The sequence below is a fragment of the Pongo abelii genome, chromosome 16, assembly GCF_028885655.2.
Source record: "Pongo abelii isolate AG06213 chromosome 16, NHGRI_mPonAbe1-v2.0_pri, whole genome shotgun sequence".
Lineage (NCBI taxonomy): Eukaryota > Metazoa > Chordata > Mammalia > Primates > Hominidae > Pongo > Pongo abelii.
The window spans coordinates 66,378,227-66,398,123 of NC_072001.2; the positions used below are offsets into that span (position 1 = coordinate 66,378,227).

Consider the following 19,897-nt stretch of genomic DNA (forward strand, 5'->3'; position numbering starts at 1 on the left):
CTGGGCCGCAGAAACCCTGGGGCAGTGGTTTTCCATCAGGGGAAACCTTGCTCCTCCTCCCTGCGTAGAGTTGGCAATGTCTGGAAACAGTTTTGGCTGTTAAAACTGGGGAGGGGCAACTGGCATCTACTGGGTAGAGACCAACGGTGCTGCCAATGCTACAACACACAGGACACCCCCCACTGTAAGAATTATCCTGCCTAAGTTGTCAGTAGTGCCAAGGTTGAGAAACTCTGCCCCCAGGCTAAGGTGTAGCTGGACTATAAACCTCTTAAGGACAGAAATCAGGTCCTGTACCCCTTTTCTAAGCACAGTTGAGAATAGCAGGGTTAAGTGAAATGATTCAGTCCCAATTGTCCCAACCTGGCTAAACTGCAGATCCTTCCCCAAAGTCCATGTACTTTCTCTCACAGGGAATTTTTTTTTTTAATTATTTAAGAGACAGGGTCTCAGTCTGTCACCCAAGCTGGAGTGCAGTGGTGTGATCATGGCTCACTGCAGCCTCAAACTCTTGGGCTAATGTGATCCTCCCGCCTCAGCCTCCCAAAGTGCTGGGATTACAAGCATAAGCCACCACACCCGGCCATCCTAGACGATTTTTTAAACATCACTTTTCTCCTGGCAGAATTTTCTAACTCTATAGTTCTTGTTAACTTCCAGAGAAAGCCCTGAGTAAGCCAGACCCTAATTACAAACATGCCTCAGTGGATGAGGCTACAATTTGAGTCCAAACTGCTCAAGGTTCACACTGACAAAGTCCCACACCATAAACCTGAAACATCATGTTACAGTCTGAGGCCCGCTCCGAGCTGGGTGAGAGAGGCCTTGTGAATGCAGCCCCCTGGGCAGATGAGGTTTGGGCCTTCACCACTTTGGGGCTGCCTCCTCATTGCTCCTTGGGAAGCAGCCCCGCTTGCTGCCTGTGCCTTTGGGAAGCAAGAGGGAGTGGAGAATTCTGGCCAAGCTTCTATAATCAGCCTCCAAATGGACAGGTTTGCCTTGAACTGCTACAGAGTCTCACTCAGAGGAGAAAGCTGGTCCTAGCCTGGGCTTGTGGAAGCACCAGCTCTGGATAAGCCATGCAGGAAGAGCAGTGGCAACGCTGCATTTGGGCTTTGATCTTGATGTCCTAAGCTGGGAGTTGGTCTCCAGACTTCTGCTTAGAGGCCCCTCAAGCTCCTCTATCCAGACTGGGAGAATCTACTGAAGCAGTTGGCTACAAACCTGCCTACGCTGCCCCACTACAAGCAGCTGCTTAGACACAAGCCGGTCTAAGAAGATGGCTAGTTATCCCCAATGCCACAGTCCATCGTTACAAGCGGGGGTTACTTTTGGATGTCAGAGTCAAGTTCCTGCCCGGTTTCTTCTGATCCTCTGTAACTGCCCTCAAACACTGTCCCTGCAATGTAAAGTCAGGATTGGCAGTTGTTAGTGTCCACTTAACCATCCCAACATATTAGCACCGAAAGGACATGAGATCACCTAATCCAATCCGGCTGTTTTTTTTTTTTTTTTTTTTGAGACAGAGTCTCACTCTGTCACCCAGGCTGGAGTGCAGTGGCATGATCTTGGCTCACTGCAACCTCCACCTCCCGGGTTCAAGCGATTCTCCTGCCTCAGCCTTCTGAGTAGCTGGGATTACCTGGCATTTTGTGGCTGAGGAAACCAAGGCCAAAGAAGGGACATGATTTGTCCACAGCATGCAGCCAGGAGGAAACAAAGCCAGGCCTTGAACCTAGGCCTCCTGACTGTAAGGAGAATATGTGCCACTCCTTCCCTGGGTGTGCATAGCTGAGCTCAGAGAACAGAGCCGGCAATGGGGTCCTGGGATCGTGAGCAAAATTCTACCTGATCTGTGTGGGCAAAGTTCCTAATCTCCTGGCAGAGTTTTTATGTTTTTGGTTTTAAGAATTGAAGTAGTTCCATTTAACCCTTGGATACTACATTCTCCACTTAGAAGAATGAGAAAAGACAGCGTTGTATCCATAACAGATACACAGGGATAATTCCATGCACTCAGTTCATTTCCTAGAAAAGAAACTGTTAGTTATGATCACATGGATTTTGAATTTTCAGGAAGGCTATTGTTCACAGATTCTGTTTTCCAACTAAGAAACTGAGGAAAGAGGGAAATGATCTTAACTAGTGATACCTGGAGAGGAGAAAACACAAAAGACAAATTCTTGGGCAGTTCTTCATGAAAAGACAGAATGAAGTAATCCTGACCGTAACGATGGGTCAGTTTCTAAAGCTTCCTGGAAAGGGCCTTCAAATACAGTCTCCATATGTCCAACTAAGTTTAGGAGATGATAGTTATAACCTCATATAATAAGAAAGGAACCCAAAAAAGTGCACCACGTGAGACAAGGAGAGCAGATTCTGACAAGTGGGTTAACGGGTTATCTTTTTTTTTTTTTTTTTTTTTTTTTTTTGAGACAGAGTCTCGCCCTGTCGCCCAGGCTACAGTGCAGTGGTATGATCTCGGCTCACTGCAACCTCCGCCTCCTGGGTTCAAGCGATTCTCCTGCCTCAGCCTCCCGAGTAGCTGGGATTACAGGCACGTGTCACCATGCCCGGCTAATTTTTGTATTTTTAGTAGAGACGAGGTTTCACCATGTTGGTCTGGCTGGTCTCGAACTCCTGACCTCATGATCCACCTGCCTCGGCCTCACAAAGTGCTGAGATTACAGGCGCAAGACACCGTGCCCGGCTAATTTTTGTATTTTTAGTAGAGATGGGGTTTCACCATGTTGGTCAGGCTGGACTTGAACTCCTGACCTCAGGTGATCCGCTTGCCTTGGCCTCCCAAAGTGCTGGGATTGCAGGTGAGAACGGGTTATCTTTAAATATGAACACCTGGCCCGGTTTGGTCCACACGTGATGCTGGGGATGAAATGGAACTGCACAGACCAGCCATGAAGATTCCCAAGTTGGGACCCCAGTCGAGAATCTACAGTAAGAAAGTGAGCTTGAAAGTGAACTCAGTGGTCTGAAGAGGGGTGTTGGCCCCAAAAGTGCTCCCTCACCCCTTTCCCCTGATGCCCAGTTTCCAGCAGTGTTGATGTAGGCACTGAGCAAGGAAAAAGGTTAATGTCCTACTGGGGAGTTATTGGTTACAGCTGTAAAAGGGAGACCCGAGCCCTTGTAGTATTAGGAAGAAACCAAGCTATTAAGTTTTGTTCAATTGGGAACTTATGTGCTTGTGCTTATGCAAGCTCCAAGGAGGTTAGACAAAAATGCAGTGCACAAGGGTGCTTCCTTGCCTAACGGGCCCTGCTACATTAGACATGGATGTGGGTTACACTCACTGTTTTACATCTAACATAGGAACATTCCTGCTCATTTGGTGGTGGTGCGTGAATCACCCTGCCAGGCCTAAGATAGGCTGGCTGCAGCCTTTGATGCCAAGAAAGCCTAGGGAGGGAAGTTAGAAGTCTGATCTCATGGAAAGGGTCCTATCCTGTGTCTTAGAGAAGGGATCATTGTCTGAAACAGAGAAGTCCCCAAGGAATTCTCTCTTCTCCATCTGCGCAAGACTCCCAGGCTTAAAGAGGGCTCTGGTCCATGTGCCTGGGGGCCCCGGCTTTTTGCTTCTCTGCAAAGACTCAGTGAAGGGGGACCCCAGTGAGCCCCACACCTAGTCTCACAAGGCACCTGGTTCCTGTGGCAGCCAGGGAGCTCTCAGCCAACTTCTTGAGGGCATCAGTGCCAGAGCTGAATTCACAGCAGAGCCCAATGTCTTGGCACCACACTCCCGCACCCCCTCCCCCCAGCACTGCCTCTCCTCACCTTGGAAGAAGGAGGTGTATACCAGCCTCTCATCGAACTTCTGGACCTGCCGGAAGTTGTTGATCATTTCTCTGGGGGAAGGGTCGTCCATGTGTGTGCAGTACAGGGCTGTCTCCAAAGCCAGCAGCTGAGGGCAAGAGCAGAAATAGCCCGCAGACAGAATGACCTCCTCGCCTGACCCCCTGGGAAGAGGCTAGCTCTCGGCTCTTGCACCTGGGAGAAGCCTCTGGAACCAGCTTCTGTGGGGCTGGGTGGGAGATATTAGAAAGCAGAGGGAAAGCCAGAGAACTGCTTCCCTCCACATTGGGTGACTGGGAGCTGGGCAGCGCTGGGTTTGTCTTCCCAGCACCCGAGACTCCAGGGAAGGGCAGTGCTGTTAGTTTCCAATCTGCCCTGCGTGGAGGGAAACCTGGGGTGATGGAGTGCTCCTTAGCCTCCCACGGAGACTGCGTTCCTCTCATGAACTTAAATTAGAGCCCAGCTCTCAACCAGAGGGTCGCAGGGCTTGTTCTGATGGTCACATCAGAAGGAATAAAGAAGGGAGTTAAGAGTTTCACAGGTCATCTGATTACGGGTTCCATGGCATTTTCATGCACCTGCATAGATTATATAACCCGTTTCCAAGGTAGTTTCTGGGGTAGGATGTTGCTGCTTCCCCACATGTTTCATCCATCTCTTGGTTCATCACGTCCTCATTCCTGTCCACCCACCTGCTGCCATTTACTAGGTGACTCAGAGCAGAAGCTTATTGTAAAGAGAAGGAGCAGCTGTGAGGCTGCCCTGGCCGCACGAAGCTGGGGTGGGGCTGTGAGCCAGGGTGCAGTGCTGGCCCCAGCCCTGTCTCCTGGGGAGCCATTTTTCTTCTTATGAATTTAGGCTGTGGAGGACAGGTATGAGCAGTGACACGGAACTCAGATGACCTAACTTTGGGTCTCAGCTTTGTCACTAACCCGCGGATGATCCCACAGACTTCTACTCTTCTCTCCCATCTCCTATCAAAGAAGAAGCTTTAGAGGTGATGGCTAAGGATTTTGTTCCCCAGTTTGCACTAGACCTTGAGCTTCTTGGGTGCAGGGACCCTCACTTAGTCATTGCTGAAATCCCATCTGTTAAATGATTTCATCTGATCCTGTCTTTATTCTGCCCTGTAAAGGAACCAGGCTCTCTCCTGCCAGGGAAGTGAATACTACCCAGCCACTGAGGACATATTAGCAAATGCAGATTTAGAGCTCTTTTTTTAAAAAAGAACTAGGAGACATCTATTCATTTGCCTAGCTTGACTTCTTTTGAAGCTCAGCCTGGAATTTCTGCGGTGCTTTCAGACAGCTGTGATATTTGGAGAGGTTTTGAAGAGCTGCCAATGAAACTAAGTGAGGAAATCAAGTCATTGATTGTGATATGGGGGATGATGGGAACTGAGGTGCCGCGTGAACTCTGGCTGAGTCTGGCACGACAGTTACCTGCTCCTGGGAAATTTGCACGGGGTTTCGGAAAACTGTCCAGAGCACAGTGGGGTTGCAAGGGGGTGTGGTCAGGGACCCCCGGTAGCGGTAATATTCAGCGGTCCTCTCCGGAAGCAGCTCTTCAATGTTGAATCCCGGGATGAATGCTTCCTGGCCTAGAGAGACATGTTGCAGAGGTGATAGTGTCAGCCTCCCTCCGTAGGGCACAAGTGCAGCTGAACAGAGCGACTGGGCCTAGAAACATGAACTAGCCCCTTTCAGGGTCATCTAACCCCAGGACCTGGTTGCATCATTGTTCAACAACCTGCTGCTTTTAACCTGGTGAACACAGACAGCACCTGCCCCTTGTGTTTGTTTTTCTTAAAGTCACACAGGGCTGACTACCTCCTTCTCCAGCAGAGTGAATATGCACGCAAGGACCCCTCACCTTTGTACTTTACATGTTGAAGGTGACTGAAGATCTTGTCATAGGATGGATTGAAGGAGCCCATCTGCAACAGAGACAGGGCAGGTTAAACTGGGACAGAACAGGATAGGCTGAGCCAGGATTGACGATTGCTATCAGAAGGGCAAAGCTGAGGGTGTGTTGCCACCACTGCCTGAAGGATCCACTTTACTGGACAATTATGATGGATCACTAGGTTCTTGGGAGTTAGTGTAATGGTCCTGCCTTCTTGCATCTCAGGATGTCCTGTTTTCAGCTTAAGGAGTTGGGCTTGAATGTCCTGGGGCATGGGGTACAGTGTGTGCTCTTGATGATCCAGATATGAGCCTGAAGGCTGTGACTAACATCCATGTCACACAGAACTTGAGGAGCTCTGAGTTCACAAAAGCCACGTCAGACAAATGAGCATGTTGGAAAATGAGGTATATACTGCCTCATTAGGAAAAAAAAAAAACATGCAAGCCAATCAGAAGACATTCCTCTGTCTTGGGATTAAAAAAAGAATTCATTCCAGGGTCCATATAGAGCAGGGGTGCCCAGCCCCCAGGCTGTGGACCAGTACCGGTCTGTGGCCTGTTAGGAACTGGGTCGCACAGCAGGAGGTGAGCAGCGGGCAAGCAAGCATTACAGCCTGAGCTCTGCCCCCTGTCAAATCAGCAGAGGCCTCCCATTCTCATAGGAGCACAAACCCTATTGTGAACTGCGCGTGCAAGGGTTCTAGGCTGTGTATTCCTCATGGAATCTAACTAATGCTTGATGATCTGAGGTGGAACAGTTTCATCCCAAGACCATCTCCCTCCCTGGTCCATGGTCTGTGGAAAAATTGTCTTCTAAGAAACTGGTCCCTGGTGCCAAAAAGGTTGGGAACCACTGATCTAGAGGATGGAGCTTGGATAGCAGGAATTGTATCAAGAGTTCAGGCATCTGATGGGGCAGATGGAGTTTGATGATCCCTTTCCAGCACAGGTCCTCCCCAACTGGGCAATTCCATGCCTTATGCAACAGGGCTAGATGTTGGGGCCCATTTTTCCAATGGACCAAAGGACATTCCCCATTTCTGCTGCCCAGGCACAGAAAGTGCTGCCTCCAGGCCAAGAGAGAAGGTGCACTACAGAGGGATACCGCCTGCTCTGGAGTGGACACAGAGCCGATACAGGAACAGCTGATTATCAACAGGTATGCATGGAACAAAAGGTGGAATCCCAATCTCATCCCTGCTTCAGATTTCACCTAAGGACCTTTTAAATATCTCTTACCTCAATGAGAACAGCCAGGACAGCGAGGCCTTCTGACTTGTTGCTGGCAGTGCTGACATCAGGATAAAGGTCTGAGTTATAATGGACAATGTGCAGCTGCAGTGGGGGAAAAGCCACCCATTAGAGGATAAGTGACTCATGGGAGACTGTCGCTTCAGCAGAAGACTTGACTCCAACTGTGAGGACAGAATCCCAGCCCCCCCAGCCCCCCAGACTAGATTAGGTCTCTCAGACCCTCCCCTTATTTTGCCAAGGATAAGGACATATGCCCAAGGTGGTCAGAGCACGGCTTGTTTTGATACATTTTAGAGACATAATACATCAATCAATACGTGCAAGATACACTGGTTTGATCTGGAAGGGCAGGAAAACTCGAATTGGAGGCTTCCAGGACATAGGTAGATTTAACTTTTTTCTGAATGGCAATCAGTTGAGAGTTATTATCAATAGAAAGGAATGTCTGGGTTCCAATAAGGGGTTGTAGAGACCAAGATTTTATTATGCAGAGGAAGCCTCCAAGTAGCAGGCTTCAGAGAGAATAGACTGTAAATATTTCTGATCAGAACTAAGGTCTGTGTTGATGTTAATGAACGTGGGCTTTTCCTGAATTCCAAAAGGGATGTGGGTATAATGGGTCATGTCCAACTCCCTCTCCCCATCACGGCCTGAACTAGTTTTCATGTTAACTTTGGAATGCCCTTGGTCAAGAGGAGGGGTCCATTCAGATGGCAGGGGGGTGGGGTGGGGGACTTAGAATTTATTTTTGGTTTACACAGCCCATGCATTTTTGTTGGTTCTTTGTCCTTGAGACTATGACATATTGAGATTTTAACTCTATTTCTTTTCTCTTTTCATTCATCCTTTTCCATCTCATGTGTTCATAAATACAATTCAACATATGTTATTGAATACAGCTTAATTTTCCCATTTTGAACTTTAAGTGGCTCCTTCTAATTTAAAAAAAATTATATATCAAGTTATTTCTTCTTTTAAGTGGTCCTCTATTAAGGATTTCTTCAGAGCTCCTACTTCACCATCTTCCCCTCAAAGGACTTAGTCGGCCACACTGCCCACACCATCTCGGCCTGGCATCACTTTGAGAAACAGAGCTGAATTCTATATGATTAAAACCCCTGAGGTCCTAAGCCCCTATTTCCTTTTACAGCTGACCTTTGAGCTTGTGGTTTGTCTGTACTTTTCTTATTGTGCTCAGAGGAAGTGAAGACTAATCCAAGCATAAAGGAGCTCCCTGTTGAGGAGATTAAGACAGAAAGAATCTTTTTTTTTTTTTTTTTTTTGAGATGGAGTTTCGCTCTTGTTGCCCAGGCTGGAGTGCGATGGCGTGATCTTGGCTCACTGCAACCTCCACCTCCCAGGTTCAAGCGATTCCCCTGCCTCAGCCTCCCGAGTAGCTAGGATTACAGGCATGTGCCACTAAGCCCGGCTAATATGGGGTTTCACCATGTTGGTCAGGCTGGTCTCGAACTCCTGACCTCAGGTGATCTACCCGTCTCAGCCTCCCAAAGTGCTGGGATTATAGGTGTGAGCCACCATGCCCCGCCAGAATCTTCTTATATGAACTCCATCCAAAAGAACCACTACACTTTCAAGGTCCTTCCTTAGAGGACCCACTTTAGGGACACCCTGATGCCTTTTCTCTAGTATTGGCATTTATGGTCCATCTTAACCAGACTCTTGGTCTGATGCTGTGACTTAATAGCAGAAAATACAAGAAGTAGAAATATTTTAAAACACATAAACCCTGCCAATCTACACCCTAACCTCCTTTGTGAAAGGAAAATAAATCTCGAGACCCCTAAATCACTAAGCCAAAGGGAAAAGTCAAGCTGGGAGCTACCTCCCATTCTATTCCTAAATAAGACGGCTACGAAGATAAAAAAGCTACACACCTCACATTTTGCCCACTAGGAAATTCACTGTGGGCCGCAAGGTCTTTACCCTAAAACAGTTCTGTTGAATTTCACCCTGACAATGTAAATGGATAACTTATCTTCACGGGTTCAGGACAAAGGAGAGAACTCAAAGTCATCCCTCTGCTCACCTGAGACAAATGCATATCTAATTGCTTCCTCTGCCCATGTCTATTTTATCTTGTAAGAATGCAGATTCGCTGAGCTAGATGAATGCACAAATGACTATTCCTCTACCCCTCTCTCACATGTGAACGGCTGATCAAAAACTCGGAAGAATGCGACCTCTTGCCTCTTACCTCCCCACACCTTTTAAACATTTCTCTCTCTTTCCCCAGTGTCTGCCCTTTCCCCTTTAAATATTGAAGCCCTCAAAATCATCTTTGAAGAAAGGCACAGACTTGTCTCCCTGTCTTCCAGGCATGTGTCCTTAACCTTGGCAAAATAAACTTCTAAATGGATTGAGTCTCAGACACTTTTTGGTTTACACCTTCTTTATTCCCCATGGGGGAAGCAGAAGTCTCAACACTGCAATTAGCCTGGAGGAAATTTCAGTTCTTGAGCTTCAGGGAAGGGCCTGCTCTGAAATATGTGAACCTCCAGTGGTACCATCCTATTGAACCAGATCCTATCCCTTCCATGCTTGCGAGTAGACCTATGATTAGTCTGAAACATTGAGCAGTTCAGCAGTTATGAACGGAGGGGAATGGTCTCTATTTACCACGGACTCCCCTGGCTGATCAGTCAGCAGCATTTATCTGCTTGTATTTCCCTGTAAATATTCAGAGCCACACCCCCAGTTCGGGACCATTGGAGTGCCAAAATGGAGCATCTCAACCCCCTCCTTGCCCTACCCCATCCTGCGATTGCATAGGACAAATGCTCTGCCCGTCTTCTAATTTTCTTTTGGCATTTTGGGGTAGCTCCTCAAGGCAACATGACACGATGCTGTGCTGGCTGACATCTTGTCCCTAGTGAGTCTGCTTGCCATGATGCCCTGCACATTAGACTGCCAGGCACCCCTAGACTTGTGGCCAGGTAGAAGAGTGGCCCTAGACCCATGTCCCCATGTTCTAAACACAACCCATGCCCAGAGAAAGGAAAGATAGCACCAAAAAGATGCAAACAGCATGACATATGAAGAAAGGCTGAGAAGTTTGGGGGAGCAATGAGCCCAGTGTGAGTCAGCAGGAGATTTTTATCTGCACAGATAGGAAGGCAATGTCTAAAAGAAGGGCATGTATGTCCCACTGGGCCACCCTGGGAATACTGCCTCCCCAGCAACATCACTCAGTAAAAGACACAGGGACAAACTCAGCATGTTCAGGAGAAGAAAGGGACCAGGACAGTGCAGATGAGCTGCAGGCTGGTGGAGTGGCTGCACCCCTTGTGCCAGGGCCAGAGGTGGGGCAGAGAGCCTAAAGGCAGCCTGTCCCATGCTCTGGTGTTATCTGCACAGCAGCCAGGTCGAGAGGGTGCCACACCACCCACTGCAGAGCAGCCTCTGCCAGACTGGCAGCCCTACTTACCTCGGCGGCGAAGTGCTGTCCACTGACTGTGTGCTCGGAGCCGTGCGGGTCATTCGGGTTCCCCCAGTGCAGGTGCAGCTGCGTGGCACTGTAGCGAGACTGGAGGCCCTGGATGTGCATGTCCGAGGGCAGGTTCAGCTTCACTGCGGGGAGTGGAGGAGCAGCCTTCAGAGCCCCGGCCAGCTGTGCACTGCCAGAGAGCAGTCAGGTAGGCAACGCTCCCTCCACCCCCACTGCCACCCCCTGGAGCCCAGAGAGAAGCAGGTGGATGGAGTGAGGTGCAGAGCAGAGATGCAGCCTAAAGGTCAGATACCTGGGCTCTTTCCCTGAGAATGTCCCCTTTTCCCCAAAGCAACTCCAGTGGCACCAGCACCTTCTTGGTTCGCCTTGGAAAGTGATACCAGAAACACTAACACTAGACCAACGGATGGGTGTTTATTTACGTATTGATGGATCAGACACCTTTAGTGAAGTACCTTCCAAGCTTTAGAATTATATAGCAACAACAACAATAACTGCTATTTATGAAGCATTTACTTCACTCTATATGCCAGACCCCAACATACATAATCTCCAGTCTTCACGGTATCCATCAATATGTCCATTTCCAGATGGAAGCTCAAGGAGACTAAAATTCTCACCTAGATTCTCATGGCTTATAAGCAGTCAAGCCAGAGTTCAAATCCAGGTTGGTCTGACTCCAAAGCCTGGGTACCCCCCGCCAAACTGTGTGGTTCCTTGAGTCGTTTATGGTCCAGAATTCACTCCAGCCGCACAGCCAATGAACCACGGGGCTCAGGCCAGTCTCCTGCCCCATCCTGAGAGATGTGCTTCTTCTGGGAAGTGCAGCCCTGGCAGGACCGTCGGAGCCCAGAGCCTCCAGCATCCCCTGGAGAGAGTGCTTCTGGAATCCCTCAAAGGCGCCCCCGCCCCACCCCGCCCCGCCCCTCCTCCTGGATGCTTCCACAGAACACCTCCCTGCCAGATGGAAAAGGACAGGCCTGGCAGCCGAGGGAGACTCAGACATACCCCTCAGGTCACCAAGGCCTCTCCCTCACCTGAATGGCCATTGTTGGTCAGGGTAAACTGCTTGCTGGCAGACAGATTGTAGCCTTGGAACTCGAGGGGCGTGAGGCTGGCGTCATACTGGAGGATGTCGCTGTGCAGGTCTATGGGGGACTGCAGCAGGCCCCCACACGACGGGTACTTCTTGGACCAGCTATTCTCCCCATCAGGACCTGGACACAGAGATCCATGCTCACGATTTAGAGTTTCTCACAAAGGGATTTTCCTTATCTTCTAATTCTCTGTTCAATACAATTACTCCTTTTCTCCTCTTTTCTGAATCCCCAGAGGTAAATCTTCAAGGCTCAGAGTCTCAGCCTCCAGAATCAGGTCCAGCAACCACTCAGGACCACCTGCTCTTAAGTGATGTGGGGAAAGAAGGACTAGGGCTGCCCAGGCCAGAGCCAGGAGCCCACCAAACTCTGCTTTATTTTGTACATTGTTCCTATTTGACACACACGTCAGGACCTGTTGACTTTCAGCAATTCAGCATCTGCTTAGCCAGTACCTATTATGAGCCAGGAATTACTCTGGGTCTTGGGGCTGCCACGTTGAATACAATAGAACCCCTGCTCATCCAAGCTGGCATTCCAGCGGGGAAGAATTTAGCAAATCTGGACACAGGAAGGGGAACATCACACTTCGGGGACTGTTGTGGGGTGGGGGGAGGGGGGAGGGATAGCATTGGGAGATATACCTAATGCTAGATGACGAGTTGGTGGGTGCAGCGCACCAGCATTGCACATGTATACATATGTAACTTACCTGCAGGTTGCGCACATGTACCATAGAGCCTAAAGTATAATAATAATAATAGTAATAATAATAAAAAAAAGAAAAAAAAAAAAAAAAGAAGAGGAGCCATTAGGACCTTCAAGGAATAAAACATCCTCTTCAACTAGAAACAATTGTGCTGAATAGGTAAAACACTGCCTTTGACTATTACATTAGTCATAGTAGATTTGAAATATGTCATATTAGAAATAGTCAGTTAGAAATAAGATTACATTCCTCTCCAGTGTTGGAAGTGGGTGTTTTAAGAAAATTATTCAGCAAGACTGGAAAATGAGAGGAAAGAAAAAGAATCAATAGAAGAATGGGAATTCTGAAGTAGTTCTTCACCTATTCAGTAAAAAAATAAATAAAGGCCTTCTAAAAGAGAAAAAAAAAAAAAGAATTTAGCAAATCTGTGGGGCCACCCCAGGTGGGAAAAATTAGTATCTTACTGACTACAACGCCAACTATTATGTTGGTGCAAAAATAATTGCGGTTTTTGCCATTCCTTTCATGCAAAAACCGCAATTGCTTTTGCACCAACCTAAATAGGTCTTTGCGACTGCTGGCTTTGCAAGTATGACCTTCCTGAAGAGAAACCCCTGAGGACATTGACTCTTGATACCCACATTTAGAGCAACTATAGAACCCAATCTGATAGGGATGCTTGACAAATGTTAAATAATTATAGGCCTGGAATCACACAGTGAAGTGCAGAGTTTAAGCTGGAAAAAAATATGACCACACTATAAACTAATTATTACAATATAATTGACACACTATCAGTGAAGAGGAACAGACTTTAAAAAAAGAAATTCCTCCAGGGCTCAAGCTTCTTGCTAACTACCAGATAGCAGTTCCTCCCCTGGAAATGAAAATAAACATGCTATGTGCAGATGAATTTTCCTACTCCCACAGAGAAAAAGTCTTTCAAGAATGTAAATCTATGTTTAAAAGATTATCTCCATGGTAATTAAACAGACTTTCAGGCCAAGGTTTCTCCAGAAAAGCAAAGAATTGGCATGTCATGGCTCGTTAGGGTAGACCCAGGGTGTCCTGTGGGCTCTAGCAGAGTTGGGGATCGAGCTTTGCCATCTGGGGTCCATTCATCAGTATTTCAACACAAGGAAGGTGGGTAAATAGAGAAAAGGGGAAAGGAACACCACCTCTTCTGGGAATTCTTCTGTAGACCACCGCACTGTTTCACAAGGGTGTAAATGTTATATTGGCCCCATAGAATCCCAACCCCCTACATCGTGCTCTTTAACTAGGGGACCTTATCTGAGAGTGGGAAGAATCAGAAGTGATACTTGGTACCCAGGTTCATTTCAAATGCTATGAGGCGTTGGTCCCAGGCTTAGTTAGTTCTCACTTCTAGGTCCGGACACACACATCGGAACCCTACTGATTTTTCAGGCTGTCAACCTTAGGCTGTGCATTTTCAGAAATGTTACAGCATGACGGAATTGCAGAATCTCCAGTCCAACCTTTCACTGGACACCAGTCTTCTCACTTGGGCATGGCAGAGTCTCCGCTGAGCTCTACTATTCTTATTTTCAAGGCCTCAAACTAACTTAACTACACCAAGATGGTGATTGGGGAAGAGGGAGGCTGGAGGATATCAAAGCAGGCACTCCAGGGCCAAACTGGAGTAAGACAATTATTCAGCTGGGGGCCAAACCGAATGCTTTAGGGGCAGCGGGGAGCAGAATGAAGCAACCGTGAGGCCTCATGTAGAACCCCAGGGTCAGAGAGAGACACAGCACAGGATAAGACTCCCTAAGTGAGGCTGCCAGCCTTTTCTGTGCTCACAATACTGCCTGGGCCCACAGCCAGCAGGGCAGAAGCTGCCAGCCAGGCATGAATGCAAAAAACTCAGGAAGTAAAGAGGTGCATCAATGAGAAGCTTTCTCTTTGCACACATGACTAAAAGGAACTGGATTAGAAGGGTTTTCTTTTCCCACAGTGGAGGTTCAAAAAGGTTTCATCAAGAAGGCATTTTACTGATAGCTAAACGAGAGCCTCGTGAAGATAGGGACCCCTCATCTTTGTCTCTGTGAACCCATATTACAAGTAGGGTCTCATGCCCTCATGGGCATTTAGGAAACATTTTCCCAAAGAATGAAGAAGAACAGAGGGCTTGGGAAAATGTGACTTGGGGAATGTTTCCTTTTTCTCTTGCCCTAAATACGCTTTATTGGAAGTTAGGACCAAATAAGGTATTTGGGGGCAAGAAAGACTAAGGATATTAAAGGCAGTAGAGTTGGTGTTGGCAAAACCTCTCTTGGAAAGAGAAGCGCTATGTTGGACCAGGGGAGTCCAGAGAATGAGATTCCAGCATCAGCTGTCCCAACACCTCAGTGGGTTATGTTCCCTGCTGGAGCCTCCATTGCTCTTCGTACAAATGGTGGGGGTGGTGGGGGTGGTGGTGGGGATGGGATGTGTGTGGATGCTATGTTCTGGAAGGTTCCTTCTGGCTCTTAAGCTCTGATATTTATTAAGAATACTAGGACTAAGCACCTTCACCATCTGTCAGGTGAATTTGAACGAGTCAGAAAGGTTGCTCATGTCAAGGCAGCTACTGGGCATGTGACAAGGTGCCCAGAGGAAGCAGCTTCGGGAATGAGGGCACAGGGCACCGGTGCTCCAGGACTGGCTGGGATTGGACAGCCATCTGCATCAGGAACCCGCCTTGGTCCTGGCTGCCATCCACAGCGGAGTTCGTACTTGGGCGCCAGTCACAGGTCTGTAGGTCAGCAAGGTCAAGAAAGCCTCATCTTCGCCTCCTCCTCCTCCTCCTCATTGTTATTATATTGTAGCAGCTTTGATCCTTATAACTCTATAACCTTATGGGGTAAGCAAGGCAAGAATTGCACCATTTTATAGGTGAAAAATAGAGATTTAAGTGATTTGCCCGAAGTTTGACTTTGGCTAAGTAACAGTTACTTGGCTTGGGTCGCAGGACTTACGTGTCCTTCAGTATTTATCCAGGAGATTTTGTGCACCTGGAATTTCCTGGCTCCCCCACGCTCTCCTTGAAGACAAGCACCACGGCTCATCCATCGCTGCACTTCCCACAGCGCCTGGCGCAGAGCGGGCCCTCACATGTTTACTAAGCTGAACTCACAACACCTGTTTCATGCTTGTTCGTTTCCCAGGGAATGCGCACCCACCTTAATTCCCTCATATATTTCTTCTCCTCAAAAAAGAGGAGGGAAAATGAGATCACTTGCTCAGGTTCAAAATGTACCCTCCTAGCTTTCTAGCTTACCTGTGTGCAAATGGTTTCTGTCTGGGGGTACTCATTGAAAAAGAAATCTGATTTCTGCCGTGTAGCCTGGGAGATGGGCTGCCAAGGAAGATCATAGGGCCCTCCCTCAGCATGTAATGGCTAGTGGGTGTCCCCGCCTTGCACAGCTGGGGACACTGTCAGAGCAGCCTCCTTCTTTATGGCATGTGAGAGATAGAGGTGCCATGAGGATGGCCACTGGGACAACCAATATCAGAGGTGACAACAGCAGGCCTTTCTGTTCCCTGAGCTGTGACATGTGACTGCACAGTGCTGGCCTTATGCTGGCTGCTACACCCTGGGCTACCATTTTTCAACTCAGTGTCAGCTTTCACACTCATGCCAAGGGCTCCACTGCCAGAAATCCTCCACCGGGAGTGACTCTTCTAAAAGAAGTATTTCTTTCCAGCTAAAAATTTACCTTTGCTCTTCTGAGTTTTGACTTTGCCTCTCTGGTTGGTTGGACTTCTCCCATGATCGTGATACAGGAGGATCACGTGTCTCTCACAGTTTGTTTTTCTAAATAAAGCCAAGGCATTATTTCTTTCCTGTCTATGCGTTTTTCCTGCTCTAGGCAAAACAGAAGTGGTCAGAATTCCTGTTTTGAAAGGTAACAAGAGATGAACATGGCAGAGCTCAAAATGCCTCTCGTGATTTCTGATTGGGAATTTTGAGGCCCAGGGTGTAGGACCTGCATTATCCAAGGACCAGAATGTTTTTACAGAAAATTTCCAATGTATACAACGTAGAGAGAGGAGTGAAATGAACCCCATGTCACCCAGCTTGGACAGTTTACAATTCACAAACAGTCTTGCCTCATCTATGCTAAGCCCATTCTCCCCTTATCTGCCTGGATAACTGGAAACAAATCCAGATATATTTCATCTGTATATATTTCAGTATGTTTCTCTAAAACATAAGGGCTCTTAAAACCACAGTACCATGACTACACCTAGAGAATTAACAATTAATACCTTAGGATTATCAAATCCAATTAGAATTCAAATTTTTCCAAATAGGTCATAAGTTTTTCACAGTTTGTAAATTTCAGGGTTCAAATATAGACCATAAATTTTTTGCAGTATTGCAATTAGAGGATGTGTTATGGCCTAGATTACAGCTTGATGGTGGAACGCCTCATCAGAGAACACCTGGGCCCCACTCCTCCAAGGCTCAACATCTCAGAGCCAGCTCGGTCTATCCTTTGCCCTTAGTGGGTCATGGACTCCCATGTTTCCACGGTTTAGGCCCTCGCCATGTCACACTGCAAAGGCTTCCCACAGGCAACCGGCCCCAGCCTTCCTTGTTACACTGCCAGGCTGGCTCTCCTGCAGTAACCAGATCAATCTTGTCATAGCCTGGCTTGGGTGGCACCACCCCACCACCCATCCGTACACTCCCTTTCTCCCTAGCATGCCCAGCCCCACCCCAACAAGACAAAGCACAGCCTAGCTATTTTTCATGGCCTTGAAGTGCCCCAACCTGTCAAAGTCTTCAAAGGCCCCCACATCCCGCCCCAGCCTGCCCCATGGTTCAGCCAGCTCCCCGAGCCTAAGAACAGGCTATGCCAACCCACCTTCACAAATGCCGTTATGAAAAATTCTGCTCAAATGCCCTCTTCTTTCCTCTGCACCTTTCCAAATCTCATCCACTCTTCAAAGTCCAGCTCAGGTCCTGCCAAAGCTACCCCAGTGCTTTCTCGTCCCTGACTTGAACTTCTCGGCCAGCCTACTCGGGTTGTGCACACTAGCAAGCAGTGATGATTGTTAGCCTGCCTCACCTGTGACTGTTCGAGCCAGACTAGTACAGAAGCCTATTACAGACTAGAGCTCAGACTACGAGTTTCAAAGACCTTTGGAAGACCAGAACTTTATATCATATCCCTACTTATGTCTGAACACATCCTTGAATGGATGTGGAGGGTTTTTTAAGCTCATTTCAGAAATTTAGCTGTAAAGGGATGACAGAAGGGTGTATGTGTGGTGGTTCTGGTAAGGTGAGGGTAATGTGAAAGATTTTGTTTTTTGTTTCTGTTTTTGTTTTTGAGACTGAGTCTTGCTCTATCACCAAGGCTGGAGTGCAGTGGTGCAATGTCAGCTCACTGCAACATCCGCCTCCCAGGTTCAAGCAATTCTTCTGCCTCAGCCTCCTGAGTAGCTGGGATTACAGGTCCGTGCCACCACACACGGCTAATTTTTTATATTTTTAGTCGACATGGGGTTTCGCCATGTTGGCCAGGCTGGTCTCTGACTCCTGACCTAAAGCGATCCGCCTGCCTTGGCCTCCCAAAGTGCTGGGATTACAGGCGCGAGCCACCGCACCCAACCTGTGTTTTTGTTTTTTATGAAGAGGCTTGAGCAAACTGCTATGCAGATGGCAAAAGAGAGCAGAGAAGGAAGATTGGAGACAGAAGAAAGAGGGGCTCACTGATGAAAGGTAGCCATGGGAAGACAGTGGGGGGATCCAGGCACTGGAGTCAACATTAATTCTGCCCCATGACACTTCTTGGAGGTCATACGCTGAGGTGGACCCCCCTGTGTCTGTGTCAGTGCTCACTGCAGGCAGCTTCCTGGAGAACCTGCCTGGGCCCAAGCTCCAGGGCACATCTCTTTGGGCCGGCTACCAACATCCAGTGAGATCAAAACTTGTCCCAACGGATACCACCGTAGTGGCAAAGTTTACACATTCTAGATGATGACACACCCTTTTTCAACAAATAGGCACAATTTCAGGACAATGATAGCTTTTGGTTAGTCTCTCAAAGTTTGTTTTGTAAGGAGATCTGACCATAATAAAAGGCATGTATATCTATATGAAAATGATCAAAAATTATGTACCAAATTTGAATACACATTTAATAAGATGGATTGTATTTGCAATAAAAAACGAGCACTCAAATGTTGAATGAAGGAGAAAAATCTCGAAATGCTCTCCTTCTCGGAGTGCCATTTAATTTTGAAGTTAATGCATTCATTTCTTCAATAAATGTGTCTAGTATGTGTCAGGCACTGTACTAGGTGCTGAAGATGCAATGGAGAACAAAACAGCTCTAGTCTCTGACCTTGTGGCACTCACGGTCCAGTGTAAGAGACTGATAATAAATAACAAGTAAACCAATGCACAAAGGAAATAATTACAGTCTGCAATCAGCGCTGTGAAGGAATTAAACAAGGGCTGCGACAGAAAAATGGAGGGATCCTTGTCAAGTGGATGACACAGGCAGGTTTCCTGGAGGAGGTGCCATTAAAGCTGAGATTTAAAGGACAAGTAGAACCAACCATGAGTGAAACCTGAGGAATGGCCTTCACTAGAGGGGGCCCAGCAAGCTCAGAGGCCCTGCTGCAGTGGAGAGTCTGGTATATTCTAGGGATGTGTGATGCATTGACTCAGAAAGAGTCTGGGATCCATCCGGCCTCCCTTTGCCAGGTCTGGGTCCTGCCCTGTGCCAAGGCTGAGCTAGGATCATTTGACACCTGCTTGTGTACATTCCTCCATGTGTTAGAAAGTTCTTCCTGTTGGGGGGCTAGTACCCGCCTCTCTCTGGGGGTCATCCAACAGTCCCGCTCTTGTGGCTAGAGTCACAGAGAACACAGCTAAGCCACAGGACTCAGAGGGGACAGCAGCCTTCATGTCCCCTCTAAATCCTTCTGGAAACCATCCTCAGGATGGTGTCTGCATGTAAAAGCCATTTTTTTTTTTAGAGATGGGGTCTTGCTGTGTTGCCCAGGCTGGTCTCAAACTCCTGGGCTGAACTGATCCTCCTGCCTCAGCCTCCCAAAGTGCTGGGATTATAGACGTGAGCCACTGCATCCAGCCTAGAAGCTACATTTTAAAAACATGTTTAAAATATATTTATAGGTCCTGCAGTTCACTTCTGAAGTTCATTAAAATATCTATGTCTTCTCATAAAAACCCAGTGGGTTCAGCCAGTCAGTAGTGCGGTTCCCACAGCATCACCTTGGTGAGAGGTTGACCCCCCGCACAGAAGGCCACAACCTGCTGAATTCTACCTGTTTTCCTGCCTGGTAGGTGGAGAGGCACAGTCATAAACCCCAACGTCCTGCCCAGGAGGAAAGGAGGTGACCAGGGGCATGGGTTAATAATCGATGGATGAGGTCTTATGATGTTATTATGTACAAATAGAGGGCAAGGAATCAAACTGGCGTTAGAGTTTTCCTTTGTCAGTATCACCACTGAATCAGAGGTGGTCCCGGGACAGTGAGGGAGGGCTAGAAGGTGAGGGTTACTTGTTATGAATAAAGCTCAAAGCTGGACTTGCCATAGCAGGCCCACTCTTTTTCCTTGGATTTTACATTATAGATCAATAAAAATAAGCACATTTTCTAAAGATGCTTT

At 47.7% G+C, this 19,897-nt stretch overlaps 1 protein-coding gene across 2 annotated transcripts in view; it reads right to left on the bottom strand.

The window, feature by feature from the left end:
• The window catches only part of CA12 (carbonic anhydrase 12), a 59,256-nt gene that overhangs the window by 11,552 nt on the left and 27,807 nt on the right, over nucleotides 1-19,897 (bottom strand). For both annotated transcript variants that reach the window (XM_009249892.4, XM_009249893.4), the window contains exons 3-8: nucleotides 11,472-11,651; nucleotides 10,414-10,556; nucleotides 6,954-7,049; nucleotides 5,680-5,743; nucleotides 5,250-5,407; nucleotides 3,790-3,916 (exon numbers count right to left, since the gene is read on the bottom strand). In XM_009249892.4, the coding sequence (XP_009248167.3) occupies nucleotides 3,790-3,916; nucleotides 5,250-5,407; nucleotides 5,680-5,743; nucleotides 6,954-7,049; nucleotides 10,414-10,556; nucleotides 11,472-11,651 (768 nt within the window). The remainder of the gene's footprint in view (nucleotides 1-3,789; nucleotides 3,917-5,249; nucleotides 5,408-5,679; nucleotides 5,744-6,953; nucleotides 7,050-10,413; nucleotides 10,557-11,471; nucleotides 11,652-19,897) is intronic.